Here is a 26,657-nt window from a genome sequence, read left to right on the forward strand (position 1 = left end):
TGCCTCAATTCAATCTTCATTTTGCATTAAGACATATTTACATTAAGTCATTCATGCAGTATAATATTAATATGACTACTTTTAAGGATGTATTTTTTTCTTGGCTGAGGAATTTTACATTCAGAATTTGTAGAAAGTAAATACAGTATAAGTATTTGTTAGTTTCAGAAAAAAATACACTGCACTTTGCTGTATAGCTGTTGCATTTGACAGTTAACACTACTTTGATTAAAAATAAGTAGTTTTATTTTAATTTTAATCACAGATGAGTTTACCTGAGTCAGCTGTAAGGTCCAAAAATGCAATTTCTGTTTGCTTTGGGAGCAATTAGAAAGTTAAGAGGGCCTACATTACAGTGCAGACCGTGCAACTGCATAGGGCCCCGAGCTGGACAGGGACTCCTATTGCAGTACAGTTCTGTTTTATTGTGGCTGTTCAGTAAAGAGTAGGGACTTGAAACCTACACTTTGACCAGAGCCCCCAAAAGATAAATCCCACCACAGGTCCCCAGGGTTACTCCCAAATATTCAGTTACCTATATATGTGATTGATTGATTGACTTTGCATCCCCTGCCCAAAATAATTTATATTGAGATGTGTTCTTTTATGTTAACAGAATAATCTGTGTCTATCTATACAACATCTTGATTTTCAGACCATTAACAAATTGGAATGTGATAGACATTCTGCCCTATGTAATTATAGTAGAGGCTGTATTTGATAAAGATCTGCATTGGCATATAACTTAAATTATTAGCTGTTTTGCTCAGAGAAATATGGGCATTTAGAAGTACAGATCAGTAGGGATTAAAAGTATCCACTGTGTACACATGCATGTGTGAAAGATTATCCTGTTCTAATACGACACAAGGAAAAAATCAAAGCATTTTGTTTCTCTTAAGGGTGTGTTTTCTTACTTAAATGTATTACTGATATATGTAGATATATATATCGGTTAAATGTATTACTGATATAGATCCAGAAATAACCGTGTGGGTGTGTTCACGCATGCCAATATACATCCATATATACCTACTGTTTCTAATAAAAAGCCTCTATCTTTGGCTGAATTGCTCTGTAGAGAACATTTTTATTAGACTCATTTGGTAAAGAATTTTTTATTTGTCGGCTATAGTAACTGGTGGTAATACTGCCTACAAATTTGGCTTGTCATATTTAAAAGCCCAAGTTTCAGATAATGCTTAGGTGTACACATGCACCAAGATGTGTAAGCATATCAGTATGCAAACACACTTTGTCAATGTTAGCTGTTTTTCATTGTGATCTTGGCTAGCGGTTTTTTTATTATTTTTCTGAACAATAAAGTTCTGTAATTGGCAGCCACTCTGTCTTTCTCTTTTGCTAAACCACAAAGTGGATTTAGATGTAAGATATCTGACCATAAAGGATAAGTAAACAATGGTTTGGCACACTTATGGTTCAGATAAATTCAGGGGAAAATAAATGTATATAAAGTCATTGAGTTTTAACTTTCCTCTTCAAGAAAATGATATTAAACTGAAATTTATTGTCAAATGCTGGCAATTCTAATAGAATAAAGAATGTGAATAAAAAAGTCTTTGTGCCTATCAGGAATAGAGTAACAAAACCCCCATTTAATTGAGTTTCTGCCAAAAGTTCTTTGCCACAGGGTTTTTAGCTATAACATGTTAGCATATTAAAAATGTAAAACTATTGTCAGTTCTAGGACTGCCTTACTTTAATGAATGTGGCACTTAAAAACCAGACAGCAGAGGAAATAATGGTTTTTAACCTTTTGCTGTAATCATAAAGGTTGTTTTATTAAAAGAAATGAGAATATATTCTTAGTAGTTTTTCAGGAATACAGTTTAAATGCACCATAGAAATCCCTTAATTTCTGAAGGGCCATGCCTATTGAAAGGGGAAAAAAAAGACAACTTGTTTACACTTCACACTTTTTTTTTAGCTGTGCTAAAATTAAAGAAACCGTTTTTGGAAATTAGAACACTTAAATATTGCATAAGTTGGAATGATTTAATTGGATTGACTAAAATGACTTCAGCAGTCAAAGTGAGTCAGTAGAAAATGCCTGCCCCCCCCCCCCAGAGGCAAGTTCATACATGAAATTGGAAACTTATAACTACATGAGGAAGGATAGAACAGCATACTGCATGCTAACAAGCGGAATAAAATATATAGACAGGAAACAGATGCATGAATAATGGATTTTTTTTATTGGAAGTGTTAAACTGTTTTATGATACGGCCACTTGAGTTTATTTTGTCCCTGTGCTCATCTTTAAAATATTCTCTTTAGGGTGCATTTTTAAACATAGTAAGTGGTAAGGCTTATATTTATTTGTAGAAGAGAGCATGTTTATGAAAGGAAACCTGCTCTTCGTTTTAAGCTTTATTAACGTAAAAACAAAAACACCTGAGAGCAAAAGAGGAGTCTCCTAACTGGGTCCCCCATAAGACTTCTTTGGTGTAGGCTGAAGGAGAGTGTTCCTAAAACAACTGTGGCTATTGTTAAATAACACCAACAAAATGCAAAACTAGTCGGTTTATAACAGTAGTTCCTTGTCGGGGTTCTGTGGTGAGAGGGTGGATGTCTGGTGCACCTTGTGGGTGTCTGCTGTTGATGGGCAAAAACTGTGGTGAGCTGTTAGGGCTGTCAAAATTTACAAGGAAAAACCCTTTGAAAAAAGTGTAAGATTTCCTAATTTTATTTTTTGAATGTGTTTATCAACATGAAATAAGTTTGCTTGGCTTTTATTTCTTTTGGCCCGATTAAGTATTTGTTTTCAAACTTACAATAGAAGACGTTTGCAGTGTAGGTATTCAGCTGACTTTGTGAAATGGATTCTTGTGATACTTGAAGCCAAACGTGAAAGGCTTCAGGTTGTACCTTATTGCAGTTTGTTGGTTGTTTTGAGACTGCCTTAATTAAAATATTATATACTCCGGGGCATACTAAACATGGCAGTTTATTGTAATTCTTATTAATGGAGTGTATTTAATGAGTTTTCAGAAACAACTCCATCAGGCAGAACATACAATGTTGAATTTTATTAGGTACATTGAGTAAAGCATGCATAAGGTCTACTTGTATGAGAGGAGCTGAGTACTCGCAGCTCCTGTTAACTTCTGTGGTAGCTGATGGGAGACTTGCTGGGTCTTCAGCACCTCTCAGATTCAGCAAGCACTGCCTAATCCTGCCCGTACTTGTATAACGTCTGCTGAAATCCATTGGAGTTATGTACTCATGCCATATGGGAATACCGTGCTTTTTGCTTTCAGTAGGGAACCATTATGTTAAATTGATGTTTTAGAAGATGATTTTCCTTGGTTGCTGATGATGATGCCTATTTAGGGATGGGCTACATAATATATTGGTACACCTTTAAATAAATTTATGATGTACTTTTAATTGCAGGTTGTAACTAGCTGCATTTCATATAAAATAATTTGCATATTGATTTATCTCCTTTTAAACTCTAAAGTGTTAAATTTATTTTATCTCCATAGCTGGTTTACACTTTTTTTGAACAAACTGTTATCTGTAAAATGTATACGGGTCATTCTGAAATCTGATCTAACCTAATCAGATATATGTGTGTATGTGTATACCCTATTCTGTTCTTTTTCTACTATTAAATAGATTTTCAGATTAATATCAATCAGTCCATGAGTACGAAATGGCACAACTTGACAGGAATTTCAGTATTATTGTTATGCTATTAATGTGGGGTGGTAAGAGTCTTTAAATATTTCTGGTAGAATAGTTAATACAGCATGGAAGTTTGATATTTGTACGGTTTGTAAAGGAATTTGAGGTGTTACCCTATTTTGACTTCAGTTTTCAAGTATGCACTGGTGCATCATTAATCATAGGAAATGCAAAAATAAATAATATAGTCCCTTTGGATTTTTCATGTGAATACTTACCTTTTCCTTTTTTTGTATATACAGTTGAGGTATTTAGGTAACCCCTAACCTTTTGCTTCAACAAGGAGGTACAGTATAAAAATATTACCACAGTCTTCATATGAGCAGTTCTCTCTAAGAAAGCCTCTAGATGAATATTTATTGAAAAAAGCAAAGTTGCAATACAGAATGACTTAGCTCAGCCTGAATATAATATTTTGGACCACCAATGTATAAAATTAAAAGCACATGGATTTTGAATTACTAGAAAAGGTTGTAATTGATTAGCACTGCATGAAAGTATTGAAGTTGAGTAAGTTTTGATTTGTGAATGGTTCTATTCAATAAAGATTAATCCTGTATGCTTGATAAAATCTTAGTGCCTCTAATGAGTTAGTTTTTTTTCTCTCCCCAGTTTATTTAACCATCAGATATTTCAGTGTTCTTCTAACAAACTGGAACATTTCTATCTTAGTGAATTTTATATCAGTATGGCTGATTCAAATAATCCCGAGTATCAGTGGTTAGCTCAAAGGGGGTAATTGAATGAATAAATGTATTCTGTTCCTTACAAACCATTTAAATGTGGAGTATGGTTCCTTTATGGATTTCATGTGCTTACATACTGTCATTAACAAGATGTGTTCTTATTAAAATGAATATGAGCCATTTCTGTATTGAGCATTGTGATTTTAGTAGGACTTTTTTGTGATCAGCTTGACTAGTTTCATTTTTACTTGCTATATCCATCTATTCTAGTCAGTTACAACAGTTCTTTATGATGGCTAAGACTAAAATATTAACCAAAACCTTGTCTGAGTTTATACTCTGACTTCCATGGAGTTGCGCAGTGCGGATGCAGAGAACACATCTCGGTACTGAATTAGGATCCGGTTATTTATAAATGATATTAGTGCATATTTCAGAACTACTGTGAGCTAAAAGGTCTTGTTTAATCCATGTCACCAAGAAGATTGCTAATAAACACACTTTTTATTAGTTATGTACTATTTATTCTGAGCAGTTTAGTATTGATTCACTTTAAACAAAAGGCAAAATCATGACAGCCTTAGCCTATTGGAATTGGTAGCCTTAAATTTTAAAAAACTGAAAGGAAGGCATATGCAAATAGAACACACTCCAGCTTGGATTCAGTTCAGAGCATACCTGTTGGGCAGAATTAGTCTAATGAGTACAGAACCTAGTGTTTAGGTAATTCAGACTTAAAGGAGTAACTGTATGCTCCTGAAGTTACAGAAGACCCCTCCCCTCATCAGGTGATATGGAAATTTGCAGAAATACCACAGGTTGAAACAGATTAGCAGGTACGTAAATCAGAGATGTGATTCATGCTACAGATCCAGTTGCAATAAATCATGGAACAGAATAGGAAGAGATTGAATGCCAAACCTGACAATACTTAAAATGATAATCTAGTTGTGCATTCTCAAAGGCAACGGCATCAGTGCCTTAGTAGTTTGGAAATAATAAATAGATGAGTGATTTGGCTCTTTTTTTTTCTTTAAAGCATAAACATGAAAATAAGTATTTTCACAACTTTCAGGTACACTGATGACATGTTGATGTAAGAGAGATTTTGTTTTAGACATTCATTGTAGTTTGTCTCTAAGGATATATTTACATGCCCAACTCTATTTACGCATAATTCGGAAGAACTCATTGTCCCAGTTATAGCACTTTGCAGTAGGTTAAAGAATGACCAAAAGTAGACTAATTCAGCAGTCAGCACTGCATGTTATGATAATTTTAGCCAGCTTACTTTCTTCTAATCTCTTTTGGAAGTAAAAGCAAAAGAAAGTCCCTATACATGTAAACTGTATTTCCTGTTGTAAACACTGGGATAATGTGGTCTGGCTACACTTCTGCTGTGCTTCATTAAGCCAGCAGTTTTAGTAGAAATGCTGCCTACAATTTAAAGACTATTTTTTGTATCCACATTTCACTCCAGTTTTTCTGTGAGGTGTAACTATTAGAGCAATTGTAGACAGTACCGAGATGTAGCATTTCCAGTGCCCATGAGTATTTTAAACGCAACAGTTCTCTGTTCCTTTAAAACTTTTTCTTTATGTCTAGTTGTGCTCATAGACTTAAACTATGTTCATGTGCTTAGATAGGAGCCAGTTGCAATGCGTGAAGTAGGAGGGGTAAAAGGAACTCCAACCATCAGCTAGTTGCAATACAAGCTTAATCTATACTGAAAGCATATGTAGCATCTTTTTTGACTAGGAAAAAAGGGAGGAATGAAGGAAATAGGTTTAACTACAGCCCCATTATAGCTTCATCATGATGGACAGCATTAAGAAAATTTTGTAAGTTTTCAAAATGTTTTACTGTTCTTTCAGTTTGTTTTCCTCATCTGTCTTAAATGATTCAATGAGAAATCTTTTCATATGTGTCTGACCACTGATCAAATGTGATCAGGGGTCAGCATTTTGCTATTGCCCTTTTAAACGAATGCTTGAAAGCATTTAAGATTTTATACAAATCACTCAAAAGTTAGTCTCATTCAGTTTTATATAGGGGTTCTCTATCTCAAAAGACATTGATCTTTATTGAATCCAACAGCGGATCTGAGAAGAATAAAAGGTTTGGAGCGAAGTGATGTTAGAAGTACAGTGTGTGTACTCTCAGTAGGGTCATGCATGTCAATCTACATGGTACATGCATACATGGAATGCTAATTCATAATTACATGATTTTATGAAGGTGTTTTAAGACATCTGTGTTTACAGATCTTAATATTTAATCCAGTATTTGGCAACGTACCATTATATAAAGTAGCTTTAAAAATGCTAATTTCATCCACTTTTTTAAACTTCAGGTTTTTTGAGTGGTTTTTTTTTTTTTAATGCAGAAACTGCTCTTTGCTTAGTCTTGACTTAAGTATGGCTAGAAAAACTATCTGAGCATTGATGCATTGTAAACCATGCCTTGCTGTGGAAAAGTGGAAACATTAACAGATTGTTGGTCTAACAGATTCCTTTTAGCATGTTACTAGATGGAGTTTAATTTGAGACATCTAGGACAATTGCTAGGGCAGTCATGTGCAGGAAAGGATTTCAGATGCTATATTTTACCAAGGCAAACAGAGTTCTTTGGGTGAATCTGATATTTTACCAACTTTTTTTCAGATACAGAGAACTGGCAGTTAAATCACGTAACTTACTTCTGTTTCAGTAATTTGATTACCCAGTCATGTTATAACTGTATAGAAATGTCACATTTTATTCCAGTTTCTTCACCTGGTATTGTAAGATATGGTTGATTTCTATTAATTTAATACTTTAGCTTTTTACCTAGTTCAGAGCAGCATCGTACGTCTCCAAGTACATGTCGCAGTGCACATGGAGTCAGATAGGTGACAGATGAGCACACCTGCTGTCAAACGCCAAGGTATAAGCTGGCGATTTCATGTTGCCTAGCTTTTCAGTTAACAGTGTCGTTCTTAATACGCACGTATTACTTACAGTAACATTTTTTTTTTCACCTGACTAAATCTCCCATCTTCAAACCATAATATATCATTCAACAAGTTTGGTTTTCTGTTATGACAATGCCCAGTGCTTACTCAGAAAATTTAAAAACAGATCGTGGTACTTACCCCAAAAGAAGTTTTGCTGACATGGTGTCACTGAGCTGAACAGACTGTTTGATGCCATAGTCCCCCTCTCTTTTCACACAGAACTTGTACCTTCTGATGTAAGTGCTGCTTGGAGCCTTAAACTGCAAACACAAACCATAGCCAAACCTTCCTTTAGTTTTACAGAGTGCTTGGAGTGCATAGACTCCTATATTTGTGTTTTTCTGTCAAAAAATTGTGAAGCGCTGGTAACATGTGAAAAGCAAGGAAACAAAACAAAAAAAAAAAGAGAATGAACAAATATTTGAAGGACCTACTATTACTGCATAGACTGTGGTTAGACAGCACTTACTGACTCTGTTGGTCTCAGTGGCTGGTAGTGACCTGCGGAGATTAACCATTTAAAAACCAGAGGCTTCTTGCTGTCCTCCTGGAGAAAGTTTGCACCGCACTTGTGGTTCTGTGGTTGTTTGTGAGGCGAATGAAGCATTCACACAATCCAAAAAAGCAAAAGCTTTAAAACTCCTTTTTTTGCAAGCACTGTTACTGGAGAGACAGAATCATGTGGTTTGTGACATCAGAGTACTCAAAGTAAAGTGGGACTGCCTACCACTGTGGCTTTTTCTTTCTTTCTATTTTTTTTTTTTATTTTGACAAAAGGCCCGTGGTAAGGCCCTTCCTGGCATCCAGAAGGATATAGCTTTTTAATTTTTGTGACTCATGAGGATTTGGAGGGAGTACAAAATGTGAAAGAGCCCAAACTCCTGTACAGTTAAAGCATATGGACAGCAGAACTTTATTTGTACTCTCACTTCAGGTTTCCCCCCTCCTTTTTTTTTTTTTTCTTTTCTCCCCCCCCACCCCTCCTGTCTCTAGCTCATTATTGTGTCTGTGGCAAAGTGAGCAAAATTGGCGCAAGTGGCTGTATGAAATTCTGAACAACAGTGATGATTTACAATAATTTACATCTTTGGATTGTATCACGATCTTGGGTCTGCTTCATATTTGCTGGGTGGCTGGATTCCTTCTGTTTTACTTTTTCTTCTTGTCTTCCTATACTTGTGAATCTGTAACTCATTGTAAGAAATTTTACCTTTCGTAAGGTCTAGTAGCAGACTGCTTGTTGGGGCTGTTTTGTACTGTAATTGGCTGTCATAGAAGTGTTAGTCTGGGGATTCCTTTACAAATTTTAAATCATGTCCGTCTTGCTTACATGTGTTCAAGACTAGCTGGCAGTTATTATATAATGACATTTAAATGTAATTATATACCTTTTGTATTTTATATAGAGTCTGTCATTTGGATGCTGTAAATTATTTGGGTACTGCATTATACATTGTGCTTGTAGAATAAAAACTGTTGTAGGGATTTAATATAGACGCTTAACATAATGAATTGTATGGATTGTGGGATTTTGATTGCACTTATGTTATAATTGCTTCTTATAATTTTAATGTTTCAGAGGAACAGGATAGTCTTAGACTTTGGGACACTGTAAATAACTTTATTCAGCAGTTAGTGGTGTCAACATTATTTTAAAGATGAAGCGTAAATTTGATGCATGTGTTAGGTTTGAACACTTATCATGTTTGTGTGTGCATTCACAATATTATCACATATTTAACTTTGACTTTGTATAGTACAAACTTTTTACTATACCAGTACAGAATGGGTTAACAGCAGCAGTATTTTTTTTTTTGTTTATAATAGAGGCTTTGAAATAAATTGCAAAATGCTGTGCATAGTAAGGAATAATATGTACAGACAGTGTGTATTAGTAGTCTTGATTTGCTCACTCAGATTCAGAACAAAATTGGAAACATCTTTAGGAAACTGTCTTATTTTTGCCCCTTTGGACATTTATATGTAGAACTCATTTTCTTGTTAGCATGATTGTATACCTTGGGCACTTGTATTTTACAGTTTCATCAGAGTGTAGGATTTTTGGTATATGTGGGGAAAGGACAGAAGCATGGCAAAAAAAGAAACTAGCTAAGATTTTCAGCCTGTATTTGTACCACTTTTGATGTATATATCCCTGGCAACTAACCTCCCTCCTGCTTCCCCATTCTTCCCACTCCTACTCCCCGAATAAGAAAATGACCAGAAGTGGTGTGAAACTAATAAATGGAAAAGTGGGTGGATACCAGGTTTGCCTTTTGTTTCTTTTTTCTTCTTTTGGTGGATGGAGGTGAGGAAACGGGAAAGGGGAATTTTCAATTAAAATCACAACTTGTAAATTTTTTCTTTTTTTGGAGGGCTGATATGCATAAGAAAAACATAAAATCATTTTGTTTATCAGCGTCTCTGTCATAATGCCTATTACAATGTGTACTGTGCTTGTATTTTGGAACATTTTCAGTTCTTTAGAAGTTGCCACATTTCCAGAATTCTTCTTAAAATTAGGAGTTATACAGTGAACTGTCATGTAAAAAAGTAAAAACCATTACTTAACTTGTCCCTTTTGAAGATGCATTTCTTGTACCCCTAAATGTCATCATATTATGGTGTGAGCATCACTGGAAGCAAAAAAGGTAAGGGGGTAAAAAGGATGAATTTTACTGGCAATTCTATCATAAAAACAAAGTAGATTTGTTTAGGTTAGAAGTTTAATTAACTTTTTAATGTAATAAAAGCATTTAGAGGGCATTTCCCTATAATTTGTTGAATTTCAGTTCACAGAATTTGTACAAAGTGCAGACTTCTGCAAATTCAGTAACGCATTCAAACTGTTCATCAGTTTGCATGTTGTGGTAATGAAAATTAATTTTCTTATGTAATACATAACTAAAATGTTGTCGGCAGCCTTTTTTTTTCATTCATTTAAAACCATCCTTTATAATTTTAAAACCAAAGAAGTTCATTACTAGTCAGTTCTTCAGTGTCTGAAAAGAAACTTGCCACAGAGCTGTTGGTTTTTTTTAACTTCTGTAAATTGAAATAACGTCTTTAATTCTTCAAAGTAGCTGGGGTTTGTTTGTTTTTTTTTCATTCTTTCACCTATATATTTGTAAGGTTATTTACCAGTGTTCGTTTTTAATACCTTATCTGTAAGGTATAATTTTCTGAGTGGCACCGTGCAGCTTTTTCAACTCTGATTTTAACATTTAGATCACTAAAATCAATTTTCTATTTAGCATGGTGAAGTTTACCAAACAATATAAAAACTTGTTCCAGTATCTGGTTGGAGTGTAGTTCTAAACATGTTTTCTCTATTAATTTGGAATTTAAATATTTCTTGGCATTGGAAATGTTTCCTTTTTAGTGGGTATAGTGTGTGTGGGGAGGGGAGGAGGTTTCAAGCAAAATTGTGTTTCAGCTCAATACCTGGCAATCCCTTTCTTCAAAAATAGCTTGCACTTTTATTGAGATGAAGAAGAAATCTGAATTTTGAAAAGTTGTTGTGTAAACAAGTTTCTTGATTGCAGTCTCATATTTGACAGTCTTTTGTTTAAATGGCAGAACTAAAAAAAAAATAAATCAAAGTTAACTTAAAAAAATCCACAGGGGATACTTTAAGTCACTGATACAATTACACTTACAAAAGGAGTATCAAGTTAAAGAATTTGCTTTGTAAATTATGGACTAGTTCTTTGATGACAAATTAAATCTCATTTTGAAATTAAAATCAATTGTAATACAAACCTAATGCCATCGTATCCTTTATCTTTTTGGAAATTTGTTTTGAAAACCTTTTAAGATTTGCTTTATCTTATTTCCAAACATTTTGCTTTTTGTCACTCATACTTTTATACAGCATATAAACAGTACGATACACTGGGGAAAGTTTATTTGTACTTGAATTTGTTTTGATGCTATGGTTAGAGGGGTTTAAAAATTCTACTTGCTCTGGTAGGATGATGGTCTTGTAACTAAGTGTAATTTATTCAACGAGTAGATGATATTTTAATAGTTTTCCACAGAAACTGACACAGATAATACAGCATATCCTTTATTGCTACTTCAGATGCTTCAATTCGATAGATTTTATTCCTTAGATCCATATCTATTGGTGCTACGTTTTTCTGTATCTGAACCAACCCATTTGCTTGGTTTCAGCATCTCGCAATCAGAAGCCATTCTCACCCTCATTGGAGTTTTCCTAGTGGCATTGGAATTTACTTTTTGGTAGTTCTTACTAAATTGATATAGACTTATTCTGTCCTAATATGTATAATTTATAGTATTTTCATATTTTGTGGATGGGCTGTGTAGACTGGGATTTTTCATTCCAGCATCTTTATAGTTGCTTAATACAGTCTGAATGTTAATATAAAAGATGTTTCCTTCTCTTTAATGGACTGTGAAAGTACCTATTAATAAAATAACATCCAGTTAAAATACTCTTACAAGTTATGTTTTTTTTCCTAATGCCACTTTTAAAAAATACTGACTCTTGTCAGAGCTATTTTTTGGCATCTGCAGGATAAATGAGGGATATTCAAATAAATGACAAATGTATCCACTTTGATTCTCCTCTGTGCATCTTATTCTCCCTTGACTTGAGTGCACTAATTTAACAAGAAAGATATGAAGCTGCTTCATTGATTTAGAAATCACAGATTGTTGCGGGGGGGGAGAAAGAACCTTTTTCTTCCCAGGTTAAGCAAATATTTGGTTGTCTGCCTCCTTTTCATTGACCTCATACTGTTAAAGATCAGTTTAAATCTGAACAGAAAACCACTATGACAGATTAAGATGACAGTAAGCCTTTGTTAATCAGTGATACATTTATTTAGTAGTAAGTAACATAATTGTTTTATGTTGCCTTGGGTTATTAACTTTCTCATTTCTCATTACTCAGAAAAAATGTTCACCAATTCAACTTTAGTGATTAAAGTATTCTGCCTGTGTTTGGGCCTGAAATAAGATTCTTCATCTAAAAAGTCAAATATCTCTCAATAGCTATTGCTTTTGTACATTTATCCTGGATAGCAATGCTTTTTTACCCCCCATTCTTCATGCATTTATTCTTCATCTCTACAGCAAGTGAGACAATAACTTTACTTGGCTGTAGTCTTACAGTCAGTATATAGGTTTAAAATCATTATAATCTTATTGCTATTTTCTCCTGTCTGTTTTCTTTAAAAAAAAAAAAAAAAAAAGAAAAAGAAAAAAAAGTCAACTTGCAGAAAATATGGGAAACTTGTCTCATATAACAGCTGAGGATGTGGCTAGGTTAAAGCAGGAAACTGCTACCCACAATGCAATGTTACATACACTACCACTTAATAAAATTTATTTCAAACATGCTACTGACAAAACCAAAGAAAAATAATATCCTAACTATGCTAGTTAGTACACTAAATATATCTAGGGAAAAGTGAAAGTAATCTCTCTTGAGCCTTTTTGCTTATAGGATATGGTACTACGAGTAATTAAACTACAGGAGATTCTAGTTGCTGAAACAGTGAACTATTTTTAGAAAATATTCACCTCTTGTTGGAAATTAATGGCCGTTCTCTTTTAATAGCAGTTGAAGTTGCTTCTTTACGTTAAGTTTTTGTAGCTTACGCTCTTAGCTTTTGGGGTATTTATGCTATAATCGTGTGCTGTAACCTTGTCTACTTACTTTTCCTTTTGATTTGGTCTTGGTGTTATCTGTACCTTTAATTTACATACCTATACCCTACTCAAGTAACTTACTCTCTCTCCTTTCCAAAGAAGATACGAAGCTCAGTACTTTGTGTAGTTTGATGGAGAAAAGGGGGTCAGGTTGTACTGAAGAATAGAACTAAGAAGAGCATGACAAACTTTAGCTTCATTGCTATCACTTGCATAAAATTATCTCTTATTGTAGCCATCTTTGCATATTACAAATAATTTATGAGAGTTAAATTAGATATTTTTGAGCCATTTATATATTTGTGAATTGGTTTAGTGATCCCTGTGAAGACATCCATACTAGCTCATCCTAAACGTCATGAGAGTTTTACTTTAGAAATGACATGTTCTTTGATTCTCATTGTTTTTAAATGCATGCATATTAAGGGAGATCCTATTATGGAAGAATTTTTTTGAAGTATTTTCCTCTATAGTTAGAGAACGCTTATCAAGAACAGCTGCTGCAGTGCTATGGATCCTATCCATGGACTCATGGTGGTCTGCTGAACAACGTTCTTCAACTTTGACAGGTGAGACAGAGACTCTCCAGTGCCACTGCTTTTGGATGAATCTAGCTGTGGTTGGAGAAAGTGCATCTTGCCAAAATATATGGGTAGGACCACACACAGCCTTTAAAATAGTTATTGTAAGCTTATTTTTAGGCAATATATGTCTTGACAGTTCTTTTATTTGCATGCCAGTTTCATTGCTGCTTATAGATTTTTTTTTCATTTATTTTAGTAATGGCAATTGCAGATTTAAATCTGTATTTGTGAAGTTTCTGCATAACATTTACACTGGAAAAATACAAGCTTGGTCCATTCAAACCTCAATCAAGATTAGGAGACAGGCTTTTAAAAATATTATAGCAGAGCATTCATACTGCTGAGAATTGGTGTCAGTATTTTCATATGAAGTCACAATTTTCAGGGGCATAGTTCAGCAATAACACTTGCTTCTGGTTTTAAAATTACACCAGTTTCAGTTGCTTCTGTGCTTGTATAAATATGAAATGATGTAGATTTAAGACATGGGATTTGTTTAATAATTTGTAAAGGGTAATTTTTTTTAGATGGCCAAGTTATTAAACAGTTAAATTAGAATCTGTCCTTGATTTATGCAGTAACTACTAGACAATATTTTATAAGTATTTTTAGCATATAGAGTATTTTATATATTTCAAGCATCTATCTAGACAATTGGATGGATAATGCATATGAAATATTTGACTGACAGTCTGGAAGAGTTGCACCCTGTAGGATTTATCTGGTAACTTTCAGAACAGATGTGTTTTATTGAACATAATACTGAGATGTAGGGATGCTTTACAGTAAAGGATTCATAGCTGTTTACTTTTTTCATGTTCTGTAGTTCCTAGACTACCTTGCATTCCCAATGTGTGCTTATTAATGGAACATTGTTGTTCCTTCTTTATCAGCTAATATTTTTCACACTACTGCACCAAGCAACTTTACAAACAAGTAAGATGACAGATATTTTTGGGATGATACTTTTGGACTTTCAGGGCACTAGCATGTTTTTGTGGTGAGGTCCAAATTAGAATACATGAGTTGCATTAAAATAGAAAAAAGCTTGCATGGGAAATGCGTTCTGGATCAAACACAGCAGGCAGGCTTTAAACCGGATATCAGAGGCAAAGCTTTCACTTAATTCTTATGGTCTGTCTTGTGTATGTTAACTGTCTATGCAGAAGATGGAGCTATTCTGAAACATAAATGATATAAGAACATGTGAAGTTTTAGCTCTCTCGTGCTAACTGGTAGGTGGGGTCACCTATAGGTAAGCTAAATTCAGCAGTTCTAGGTTGGGGAAGTTTCACCAGAGCTCTTTGCAATCATCAGCAATAAAGAAGGGAAGCGTTCCCTATGGCTGTAATTAATGTAGGTGGGAAAGAGCCACAGGTACTAGTGGAAGTCTTGCAGGTCAGATGAGGCTTGTGGAGCCATTAGATCTTGGGGGGGGAGGAGGGGTGCTTTGGCAGTAGTGGCCCTGCTGCCTTAATTGGGTCGCTCCAGCCCACAGCCTGAAAAGGTTGCCAACCATTACCCTATCCTGTCCTGCTGAAATTGGAAAAGTTCCCATGAATCCAAGTATCAAATCTACAAAGTGTTTAAAATGTGTGCACACATGCACACAACTAGCAAGAAATGCTCTGTTTGTTCATGTCAGCCACCACTCAAAGTGCCAATTAGATTTCACCCTGCTTCATCAGAAGCTCTGACTTCCTTTTAGTATTTTTGCTTGTTAAGCCATATTAGCACCCAAAAGATGCATCAGTAATCTGACACAGAGGCAGATCCTGTTCCACCTATTAGGCACAAAAATGAGATTGTTCCACCCTGGTTGTGTGCCTGAAAACCCATTAATGCATCTATTTTTGTAATATGCTGTCATTTTAGCCTTGCGGCAGTCGCGTAAAGCAGCAAGGAATAGGTTGTATCCAGCTCTTGTATCAATAGTTTTTTAGGGACTTGAGGGGAGGAATAAAATCACGCTTTGATACTCAGGTCATAAACACACCAATCCAGTGACTTTAAGAATTACTTTGAGATAATTTTGTCAAATCCAGTCAGGTCAAATCACAGCCATCAATCTAAGAAGAGTGAAGAAAAGCCCTTACTAGTGACCAAACCATGAGAAAGGAAGACCATCTGTAAGTTTCTAAAATGAAGATGAAGATTACATGCGGTGCCTGCATATAGCAGTGTATTAAAATGTGTGCTGGTTGGCACCCTCAGCAGAGTGGGCAACGATTGAACTGGTCTGAAAACTTCTCTTTTTCCCCCACAACTCCTCCCCGCTGTTCTAGTTAACAGTTCTAGGATTCCTTTAGGTCACGCTTGATGCACATTTTGTGATGGACCTGGAGTGCTGCAGCCTGGACCGTACCTGCTCTGTGGATGAAAAGAACATGAAGTTCACATTTATCACTTCCAGTTATAAGTTCAGTTCACATTTATCAATTTTGCCTTTAAATGACACCAAATGGCATCAGTTAGGGGTCCAATTAAACAGAACTTTGTTTTGCTTATTGAATGCATATTACAGCTAAAGATCATTTTGATGATTCACCTAGATTGATCTTTGGATGGAATAGTTTACCTCTTTTGTACAGAGTATCTTTTATTGTTTTGGGATCAGAATTATTCTTACTTTTACAAGCAAAACAAAAAGCAACAGAAAACAAAAGGTAAAACAAAACAAATGAGCAACACACCAATTGCTATCTTTTACATTTCATGTTGTCACAGTTAGGAAATAAGTCTTTTGTTTCTAGGAAGACCATAAAAATGAGCTTGGAGCATTATCTTTGGTATCAGTGAAAAAATAGCACGTAATACAGTAGCAGGATCTAATCTTCTGGCAGAAAACAGACTGCATTTTGCCACTTTCATCCTTATTTTTACGTTAAATTTGTAATTTTTATTGACTTCTGCAAGTTTTCATTTCTTAAATGTACTGAATCTGATTTTCTTCCATTGTGAGGTCTGCTTTTTGCTGTGTGGGTTTGAAACAACTCTGCGACCGTCTGGTTATATTTTAGTTTTAGGAAAAATGATACCAGTCGTTTGAGAAATGGAATATTTGCAGTAGCAAGTGGCATCTTTACAAGCTAAACATAAGGATAAAAGAGTTGAAAAAACAAAATTTGTTGTCTTTTGGACAGAACTATAATAGAGCAACTGTTGATTTACCATTAAGAGTTAGTGTGATTTATTTTTCTTCTTTTAATTGGAGAACAAATCCAGTTGGTTTTTGTATTTAGTTGAATTCCTGTGTTTTCTGATGTCTGTAGAAGAAGGTTGGTCTTGTCTGCCATGGGAGCTGCGGTAATTTTAAACTATTATTCCTTCAAAAATCAGATCAGATTGAAAAGAAGCAGTTTTAAACATTCACATACATGAAACTGTTGTGTTCGTTAACTATGTTTACAATGTACCTTTTCCAGAAAAAAATTCATGATATGCTTCATGAAACGTGCTTCTTTCCTCCCAAGTGCAATAAAAGTTATTTCTAGGTTAGGCAAGCTACAGGTGTTCCACCCAAGCTAGCAGCGAGTTGAAAAGCTTTGACTGACTTTCTCCAAAATACACATATATTAATTAAGAAAGAAAATTTGTAAAATTGGGAAAGACATGAAATATTTCCACTAGGTTTTTTAATTTATACAAACACACCTATACATTAAAACATTATCATTACAGTTGTAAAATCAAGCACTTATAAATTAGGAAGTGCCAGAATTAAGGCAGCTTGTTCAGTTTTAATTCTGCCCCACTCTGCATGTGTGTCATGATGCAATTAGGACTGTGCGATCCCATTCTGGTTTTTCCCCCCATGGGATGCTGACTCATTCAGTGCACGCAATAGTGTTCCCTTATGGGACACTTGTTCAAACTTTTGCTTTCTCCTCATTGTTCAGTATGTGACCCACTGTCTTGTTTACTAGACACTATACAAAACCTCTTATGAAGGCAGAAGCATCAGTTTCCTCATGGACTTCTTTTATAGCACTTACTTCAATAATATCAGTATGGCATAGTTGTAAATTTACTTATTTTTTTCATCATGCTGCTAGGAGACTTTTTTTCTACATTGTACAGGTAACTGAGCTGAGACAGAGAAATTAAGGTAAAAAATACCTACTAATTTTGGATGCCCGATTTGAAATACAAGGGACCAGATATCTCCAGAGCTCTTAGCATGATATAGCACTCCATATGAAGGCCCTGGTTTAAATGGCAGTTGCTCACTTTCCATGAAAATCACAAATGTAAGTGATTTTTATGAAAACGCAGTTTGCAACGAAATGCCAAGATATGGCTGCTTGCCTGGGAGTTCCCCAGCAGGCAGCTGTATTTTCGTATTTGGGTGCAACAAGCATTTCCCAACCGGCGGCAAAAGTTTCATCAAGCATTCCCCAGCCAGCGGCAAAAGTCTAGTAGCCCAAGGGTGTGGGGAAGGGGTCCCAGAAGGGAGGAGAGAGCTTGGGGATGGGTAAGGGAGGGGCTGTTTTTTTTCCTCTGGGAAGAAAAAGTGCCTTAGCACCTGCTAGGGGAGGGGCTATTTGCTCCTGTGGCAGGAAAATGGGTGCTGGAGGTTGGGGGGCGGGGGGAGAGAATACATACATGGTGAAGCAAACAGCCCCTTCCCTACCCAGTGCCAGGGCCATCTGCAGGGCAGGTCCCAGGCACCCCAACCCCCCATGCCCCAGTTTTCCTGCTTGGAGGAGCAAACAGCCCCTCCCCTACCGCTGGTCCTTCCTCTTCCAGCCGGCATGATGTGGGCTTTCCAGCAGTTGTTGGGCCTTGGGAGCAAAGTCTCTGCTGCTGCAATTAAATCTGGCCCTAACCTTGTCCCCTTAGTCGGGGAATGTTGGGGGGGCGGTTACCACAACTTGGGCACAAAAATGACCCCCCCCCACCCATGGTCTGGCGAAGATATTAGCGAACTGGGCCCATGATTTAAACCAGGTCCTGTCCATATGTTCTAAAAACAGGTCATTTGTAAATAGGAGCACTCAGTACTTATGTGAATCAAAATGCAGGAGGAACACAGAAGTAGTGACCGTGCCCACTGCTGAAAATTTTAGTTTACGAGGGCACATGGGCGAGCAAAACAGTTGACGTCTGTTTTAAATGTAATTGGTTTATTGTGTGAAATTTGCCGTACGGATGCAACTTTTTTGTTGGTTTACTTTGGTACTGGTAGTTGAAGAAATTTAGCATCATTGTAATGATAAACTGAAATGAAATGGGTTACTATCAGATAACCTGATGACTTGTCTGTTATAAGGCTCCCCTGCCCCTTTTATGTAAGGGTTTAGTGTTAGGTCTGGCCCTATCATGACTTAAGGCATACAGCTTGCTAGCTTTAAAAGAAGCATTAGGTAGTGAGAGAGTTCAGTTTGGGATACTTTTTAAAAATGAGGCTTGTATTTGATAAGAGAAGAAAAGAACTTGTGAGGTTATTACATAATCTTCTACTTTGTGAGGATTTTTTGTAACCTTTGAAGGATGGGCCAGCTTGACTAAATATATTTTTGCTGGTCTGAACTGGTATGAGATAATTCTTTTGTCCTGTATGGGGTGGAACTTAATCTGATCCCTGAAAAAATACACAGAATGAAATATCTGGAGCTGGAAGTGCTGAGGCAAGTAGTCAGAGATTTGAATTAGTGGCTTCAGGAAGGCTAAGGCCTAAATTCTGTTTTACCTTTACATGTTAAAATGGCAATTAAGTAGCCACGTAAGTGCAGTTTTTGGCTGTTACGCAGTATTAATTATGTGCAGCTGTGTGTTCCTTCCCCTGCTGAGCATGCTCCCAAGGCTGTACGGTGGCTGCATAGCTTCTGGGATGGAGCAGAATCACCCAGGCATGTGCTTAATTCTTCATCGGTCCTGTAAACATAGTTGCAGAAAAAGAAACCCCCCGCTGGTGTTTGTCAGAGGAGGAACAGGAGGGTAGAGCAATAGTCTAGTTGTTAGAGGACTTGCCCAGGGAGCTGCATACAGAGCTTCTAGGTTTCTGCTTCCCAGAAAAGTACTCTAACCACTAGGCTATGGACTAGGCATTGCCCAGAGCATGTTCATTCCCTCTCTTGAAGCTGGCTTATGGGGTAGCTAAGAAGGGAAATATGTAGGACCTAGGGTAAGAGAGCAATTCAGAGTTCAGTCCTTTGAAAGGGTGGGACCCTGGGTTAAAGTTTTTCCTCAAGTCGCAGTCCCTAGTAGAGCAGGAACTATCCCACAGCTTTTTATTGGGAAGGTGCAAAAAAACATGGTCCATTTTCAACACTTCTGAAAATGTTTAGTATTTATTAAGAACATGATTCCTACCTTGTTTCTCTGATGTTTAGGACATTACCTAATGCAGTAAATCACATGGCCCTGAATTGCAGTGACTATTGGTGGGGGGGAAAGGAATTTGAGTAGGGCGATTTATTGATTGAAACAGTGTTTGGTTGACAGTAGGAAACAGTAATATGCTTATTGCCATATAGTGAAGTATTTAAGAAATAAAATTGTGTTTCTGTTGTCTGTACTCAAGATATAGAATTGGGAACTCAAAAGTTTTAATTCAGGCTGTGAACAATGGCTGCTTTTGGCTTAGGGGTAGACACTTGGCCTGACCTTTTTTTGCCTTTCCATTTATCCTTCACAGCAACTGAATGACGCCAGGGTATTTTATTGGAGTAAAATGCATGCAAGAAAGCAGAATGGTTAACTAAATGAAGACTTCAAATTTGGGCTTGAAAGTTTAGTTCCCAGCTCAACCACAGATTTTCTCTTTGACCTTGGGGAAGTTATGAACTCTACCCTGTGCTTCAGTTTTCCATCTGTAAAATGGGAATAATGCTTCTCTCTTCCTCCCATTATAGTTTCATAGTTGGTAGGGTCGGAAGGGACCCAAGCAGATCATCAAGTCCATGGGCAGGAAAAGATGCTGGGGCAAACAACCCCAGCTAGGTGTCTGTCTAACCTCCTTTGGAAGACCTCCAGGGTAGGAGCAAGCACCACTTCCCTTGGAAGTTGGTTCCAGCTCCTATCTATCTGCCCTGACTGTGAAGTAGTGCTTCCTGATGTCTAGTCTGAGTCTGCTCTCAGTCAACTTATGGCCATTGTTCCTTGTTACTCCTGGTAGTACTCAGGGGAACAGGGACTCTCCCATTGCCTGCTGGTCTCCCGTGGCCACTTTATAGGCAGCCACCAGATCCCCTCTCAGCCTTCTCTTGTGGAGGCTGTGAACAGGTTCAGGTCCCATAGCCTCTTCTCATAGGGCCTACCCTGTTGCCCCCTGATCATGCGAATGGCCCTCCTCTGGACCCTCTTGATGCTGTCCACATCTCTGCTAAAATGTGGCGTTCCAAACTTAATGCACTATTTCAACTGTGGCCTGACTAATGTCGCATAGAGGGGGAGGATCACCTCATGGACCTGCTCATGATGCATCTGTGGATGCATGACAAGGTGCAGTTGGCCTTCCTGACCGCATCCTCATATTGTTGGCCCTTGTTCATCTTGGAATCAATGATGACTTCAGTATCCTTTTCTTCCTCTGTGCTGATGAGAAGGGAGTTTCCCAGCCTGTAGGTATGCTGCTGGTTCTTCCTCCCCAGGTGCAGCATCTTGCACTTGTCCATATTGAAACCCATCCTGTTCTCATCCACCCATCTCTGTAACCTGTCTAGGTCCGATTGCAACCTATTCCTCCTTTCTAGCATGCCTACTTCCACCCACATCTTAGTGTCCTCTGCAAACAGGTGTGTGGTGCTTTTGTGTAATTTGGACAAAGGACTTACCCTTTTGCCTTATGGTGATTGACGAGTGAAGGAGCGCTGAGTTTGGGTGATCACCACTGAGTCTCAAGCTAAAAAATGTGCTGATGGATTAACCATGGGAATATCCCCTGTTCTTCCTTTAGTGTTGAGCTGCAGCTGAATCAGCTTGCTTCTTTTGTGAATACAACATATGCAAAAGCAAGTTATAAAAACGATAAAACAAAAAAAATGCAAAAACGCTAATCACGGTCCAGGCAGTAGCATGCACCTAAGGTGAACTCTCGTTAATTAGGCAGATAACATCTCCTACTCTACAACTCTCCACTACATCCATGGCCAGTTTATATTTTCCCAAGGCCTCAGCTGCAGCAGCACTGCACCCCCCATCTCCACCCCTTTTCAACTTTCTTTAACTGCTGTTCTAATTTGTTCCATCCTGCAAATTGATGGTCCCAAACAGTGGCTAGCCAATCACAGGAGGGTTCAGATTTGCTTGAAATTCTAAGTTCACAGCTCAAAGCCAATTAATTGGAGTGGATCCCTGTACAGTTTAAATTATAATTGATGCCCCTCTTTCATCTAGCAGCCAAATGCATCCCTCTGTGTCATTCAGCCATAGGGTGTGGTTAGGCCATAATAAATTGGCAAATCCTTCCCAACATACCTGGTTCCCCACTGTAATTGTCGCCATCGCCTAATGGTTTAACACAGCTGAGCTGTGGTGGTTGTTTAGGCCATTCCCACCAAAGGGTTCCCATACCAACCCAGATGTCATGAATCTAAACTAAAGGATTACAAACGGCAAATCTGGATCCTTCAGGTGTGGCTACATCCCATACCTCTCAATGCACTACCCAGTCCCATTGACAACTACCTCCCACTCCCGGCATTAAAAGCCGGCCCTTAGTCCAAAGTCTGCCTGCTGGTTCAGTGGCTGTGAAATAACAAAGATCCCTTTGACATCCTTCCCAATTCAATGTCCAATAGTGTTGGAACTGCCACACGGACCTTCAAGGTGATGGCAACGCTACTGTTGTCCAAATCTTTCAGCCAAAGTCCTCTTTTAATGTCTTTAACAGCACCAATTAGCTGAGCACTCAAAACCTGTTGTGTGCTGTCACACGCCTTATCCCAGGTCAGATCCTTGAATCCCATATAGGCAGCCTGCAGCAGACTTCTTAAGACATGGGTTACACTTGCCGCTGCATGGGAGGTCCATTGAATAGCATTCATCAATACCCGGCTCTCTAGCCTCCCGGCTTGATTTATATAGGCAATGCCATGTTCCAATCTGTCTAAACAAGCAGCATTATCAGCTCCCTTATAGGAATTCCAGACTCCCTTCACTGAGTTTGCTCCATCCCAAATAGTGTCAGCGACACCTCTCTTTTTCTTAGCTGACGAGGCTGGAAATAAGTCTGGTATGGCCCATTTAAGAAGGCTTATTTGAGTTTGAGATCCTGTACTACAGTTCCAGAAATAATGCTTTATGAACCATCTGGAGCAATTGTGATTCTCATGTGAAGAATAGAGGCGTTGAGCAATACTGGCCTTTCCATGCTACTATTCCACCAAGGCAAGTGGCCTTCCCAATTTAGGTGCCCATCAGGGTGAGGGATAGAGGACAATGGGGTGCATACTGAACATCCGATATTGCCGATGAGGGTGATGGCATTGTCGCAAACCCAATGGGATCCACACTGTGTTTCTCTGTGGTTGGTGCTATGCAATACTGTGTGGCAGCTTTGAATGTTAGAAGGTTTTTTAACCACGTAACAGAAATCCGGAGTCACCATAACCCATTTTTCATTAGCCAACCAACTAATGTTCCATTTCAAGATCGGAGAGCTCCATTGTGACTTCATATCAGTGTCATTAGCATGCCAAGTGATTTGTCGCTCCCATCTTACTATACCTCTTTGCTGATAGAGGTGTGTCGCACACCAGCCTTTCAAAAATTTGTTTTGAGGAGTGGGGGACAATAGGCCTCTCAGTAGTTCACTTTTCCAGAAATGGCACTGTTGTTAATTTGGGAGGTATAGCTTTACTAACTGTGGGGTTTGGTTCAGGGGAATCCTCAGGCGCCAATGGCAAAACTCTGGAGCACCCATAAGGGGTATCCTGTGTGTAGGGAATGATTCTCCAATAATATCCCCATCCACCATTTCCATTACAAGTGCCTCCCTGCCACCAAGGGATAGTTTGCCTTTTCCACCAGGGCCGATTTTCAGTTTGATCTGTTGTTACATAGTGCCTGGTGGAATCCAGGAATTTAGCATTAGAATCCATGAGGTGACATCCATAAGCCCCCAAAAAAACACTTATAAGAGGGGGAATTAGCCTGAACAGTCATTAACTTGCGCCTGCTTGGCCGCAGTGGCCCAGTTGGCAATTTACGCTGCCCAATAGTGAGTTCAGGGCCATTGGGATAAAAGGGGTCTCGATTGGTGTCATCACCTGCAAAAAAGGATTTTGAAAAAATGCAAATCTAACATACCCTTCAATTGGTGGAGGGTTCCAGCTGATGATCCAGAAGATATTTAAGCCCAATGTCATCACTGCCCACTTCATCCTGCAAAACAAAATTGTCCTTTTTTTCAGACTGATTAGACTTATGTTGGGTGAAATAATCTTACTAAAATTTAGCATGGATTCGGTATCTAATAGAATAGCTTCAGGCACCCCTTCTTCTACCCAGCCCTGGATCCGTGGTCTCCCATCCTGATTAAATTGAAATAGGAAACTGGCTGAGACCGTCAGAGGTGCAGCCTCAGTCTAAAATGGACGGGGACGGGAGTGCAAGTTCAGAAGTGAGGGTAAGCACCTGAGGGGCAGGTCAGGGAGTGCCAGACTTGAAACAGGTTTCCTGGCGTGCAAAATTCAGAGGTGTGCATACCCCTTGGGGACAATCTCAGTCACCAGGGAGGCACGGCTGAGAACCCTTCTTGAGTTGACCCCCTCCCTGTGCATCATTTCAGCGCTGGGAGTGATCAGAAGACCCCTTTGCAAGAGAACCTGCAAGTCTGGTAGCCAAGCTTTCCACCATCTGCTCTAGACGTTTCAGTTGTTGTCTAGATTCAGCTGCTCCCTGACCCTGCCTGCTTTGGCCTGTCTGCTGCAATCGCCACCAAGCCTCTGCCTTTTCAAGATAGCAATGCAGATTGTCCGCCTGCAATGCTCCTGACTGCATTTCTAACATCAGGAGTAATTTAGGAAGGACCAGCTGCAGCCAAGCTTCAGAAAGGTGAGTTGCCTGGCTGGCTCCAGCACCGGGTGGTAGAGGCCATTGTGCTGGCAAAGGATCTACCAAGACTCAACCCCACACTTGTACCCTCTCAATGACAGTGCGGAGATGTTCCCCTGGAAGTGGCCACATCTGCCCAATGCCCTTATCTAGGGTATATATACTAAAAAGGGTGCAGGCAATTGTTGACATTCGAACCTGCCACTTGCCATCTCCCAACATAGTGGGGCTAACACCTTTAGTCAATACTAGCAAAATATTGGTAAGTTCATTCTCGGATAACAAACTGAGACCTTTCTCTGCTGCTGGCAACCAGCGAGTTCAGTTGCTCCACTCCAAAGGCATGAGACCCAATTGGGTTTTTAGTGCCTCTTTCTCCTGAGGGGCAGGTGAAATGACTCTAACCCTCTGCCTTTGGGTGGTTCCCTCAGGCATCTCTACACCAGTCCTACGGAGTAATCTCTGGTCAGCAGTGAGTCTCTCGGGGACCACCAGTGCTTCCTCTCCAGGGGGAGGGGGAACAAAGGTTATGACTCATTCAACAGGGAGCACTTCTGTTGAATAGTCAGGAGGTTCACTGGGAGGATGGGAAGGTGGGGTTTTAGGGATCAAAGCAGGATAAGGAAGGGGTGCGGAGGGAGTTACCGCCGGCAGCCCTTTGCTGCTCAAAAGGGTGACACCCCGAGAAATGGTTGCCTTCCCCAAGGTCTCACTCTTGATACAGCTTATCAATAAGAGATTTGAGACCCTCCTGGCATTATGTAAGTCCTCCGAATCCCTTTCTTTTATCTCAACAGCAAGCACCGATGCATGGGAGACTTGTTGCTGCTGAGCAATTATATTTTTAAGTTGACAAATAAGATCATCTTTCTCCTGACAAAGAGTTTCCCTATCCTGACACTCTTGCCATAGAGATTGAACACCCCAGGATAACGCATGGAGGACAGCAGCGTTACAGAAGGCCGGCTTCCACTGTTTCTCCTTTAAAATACTCTCAGCCCACACTCGGGCCAACACCCAAGATGGGTTAGACAGACACTTCTGGGGCCCCTGCAATGGACCCCCATTCCCATTCACCCAAGACTCCACAAACTCATGGAGGTCACCCTGACCCCAAACCAACAGAGGAAAAGCCTCTGTACTCATTGCCATGCTACTGGGAAAAGGGAGATGGATTGGGGAACGATACCTGAGGAAAGCTCAAGAGAATCTAGGAATTCCTCCTTGACCTTAGCCTGGTAGAACGAGATGATCAGTCTCTCCAAATGTGTGTCGATCCTGCTGATTATGCCAAGATCTTAAACCTAGACTACACGTGAGGCCCAACGACTGGGGAGATGACGAATCAATTGCCCATGGAATCATGGGCATGACCACTCGTGGGGTAAACACCAGCACACTCTGCGTTCAACAACTTTATTGATATGGAGGCAACTTCGGGCGGGTCCCCACCAAACTGGGGAGTGGCCCAGAACATCATTGCATTCATACGTTTATACCTTCCAGTCTATGCTCATTAGCATTAAAACATGTCCAGTTTCCTCCCCCAACCACCTCCTGTTATGCCCATGGCTCTGCGCCTACCTTCATTTCCATGGAATTGGCTATGCATTAGCCCACTACCATGATAATTGTCACTGTGCCTGTGTGAGGTCATCACCCCTACTACCTTTGGTCATTTGCGGTTAATTATCTCAAAAGCCTACTTTTGCATTTTCCTTCTTGATAATACCACTGGTTTCCTTCCCTGTCTGGTTTGACTTCCTCCATTCCACGACGAAACAAATGGTCAAATGATTAGACAAATGATTAACCAGTTAAAGCCCTACATCCCACTAAGTAAACAAATGTCATTCTGCTGACGTTCGTCAAAATAAGCATTGCACCTCTGTTGCTTAAGCCATGCCCAGTCAAATTTCATAGATTTCATAGATATTAGGGCTGGAAGGGACCTCGGGAGATCATCGAGTCCAGCCCCCTGCCCAAAGGGCAGGAAGT

At 38.7% G+C, this 26,657-nt stretch overlaps 2 protein-coding genes across 9 annotated transcripts in view; one reads left to right on the top strand and one right to left on the bottom strand.

Annotated features, from left to right (window-relative positions):
- Positions 1–7,940, bottom strand: part of RUNX2 (runt related transcription factor 2) — a 292,780-nt gene extending 284,840 nt beyond the window's left edge. For 3 of the 5 annotated variants that reach the window (XM_019537134.1, XM_019537132.1, XM_019537135.1), the window contains exons 1-2: positions 7,862–7,940; positions 7,531–7,652 (exon numbers count right to left, since the gene is read on the bottom strand). In XM_019537134.1, coding sequence (XP_019392679.1) covers positions 7,531–7,588 — 58 coding nt within the window. In that variant the 5' untranslated portion in view covers positions 7,589–7,652; positions 7,862–7,940. The other 2 variants (XM_019537133.1, XM_019537131.1) reach the window with 2 other exon arrangements.
- The window catches only part of SUPT3H (SPT3 homolog, SAGA and STAGA complex component), a 429,703-nt gene that overhangs the window by 54,917 nt on the left and 348,129 nt on the right, over positions 1–26,657 (top strand). The gene's annotated exons all lie outside the window — the stretch shown is intronic.

This window comes from Crocodylus porosus, unplaced genomic scaffold (genome assembly GCF_001723895.1).
Source record: "Crocodylus porosus isolate Cpor-Errol unplaced genomic scaffold, CroPor_comp1, whole genome shotgun sequence".
In the NCBI taxonomy this organism is placed as follows: domain Eukaryota; kingdom Metazoa; phylum Chordata; order Crocodylia; family Crocodylidae; genus Crocodylus; species Crocodylus porosus.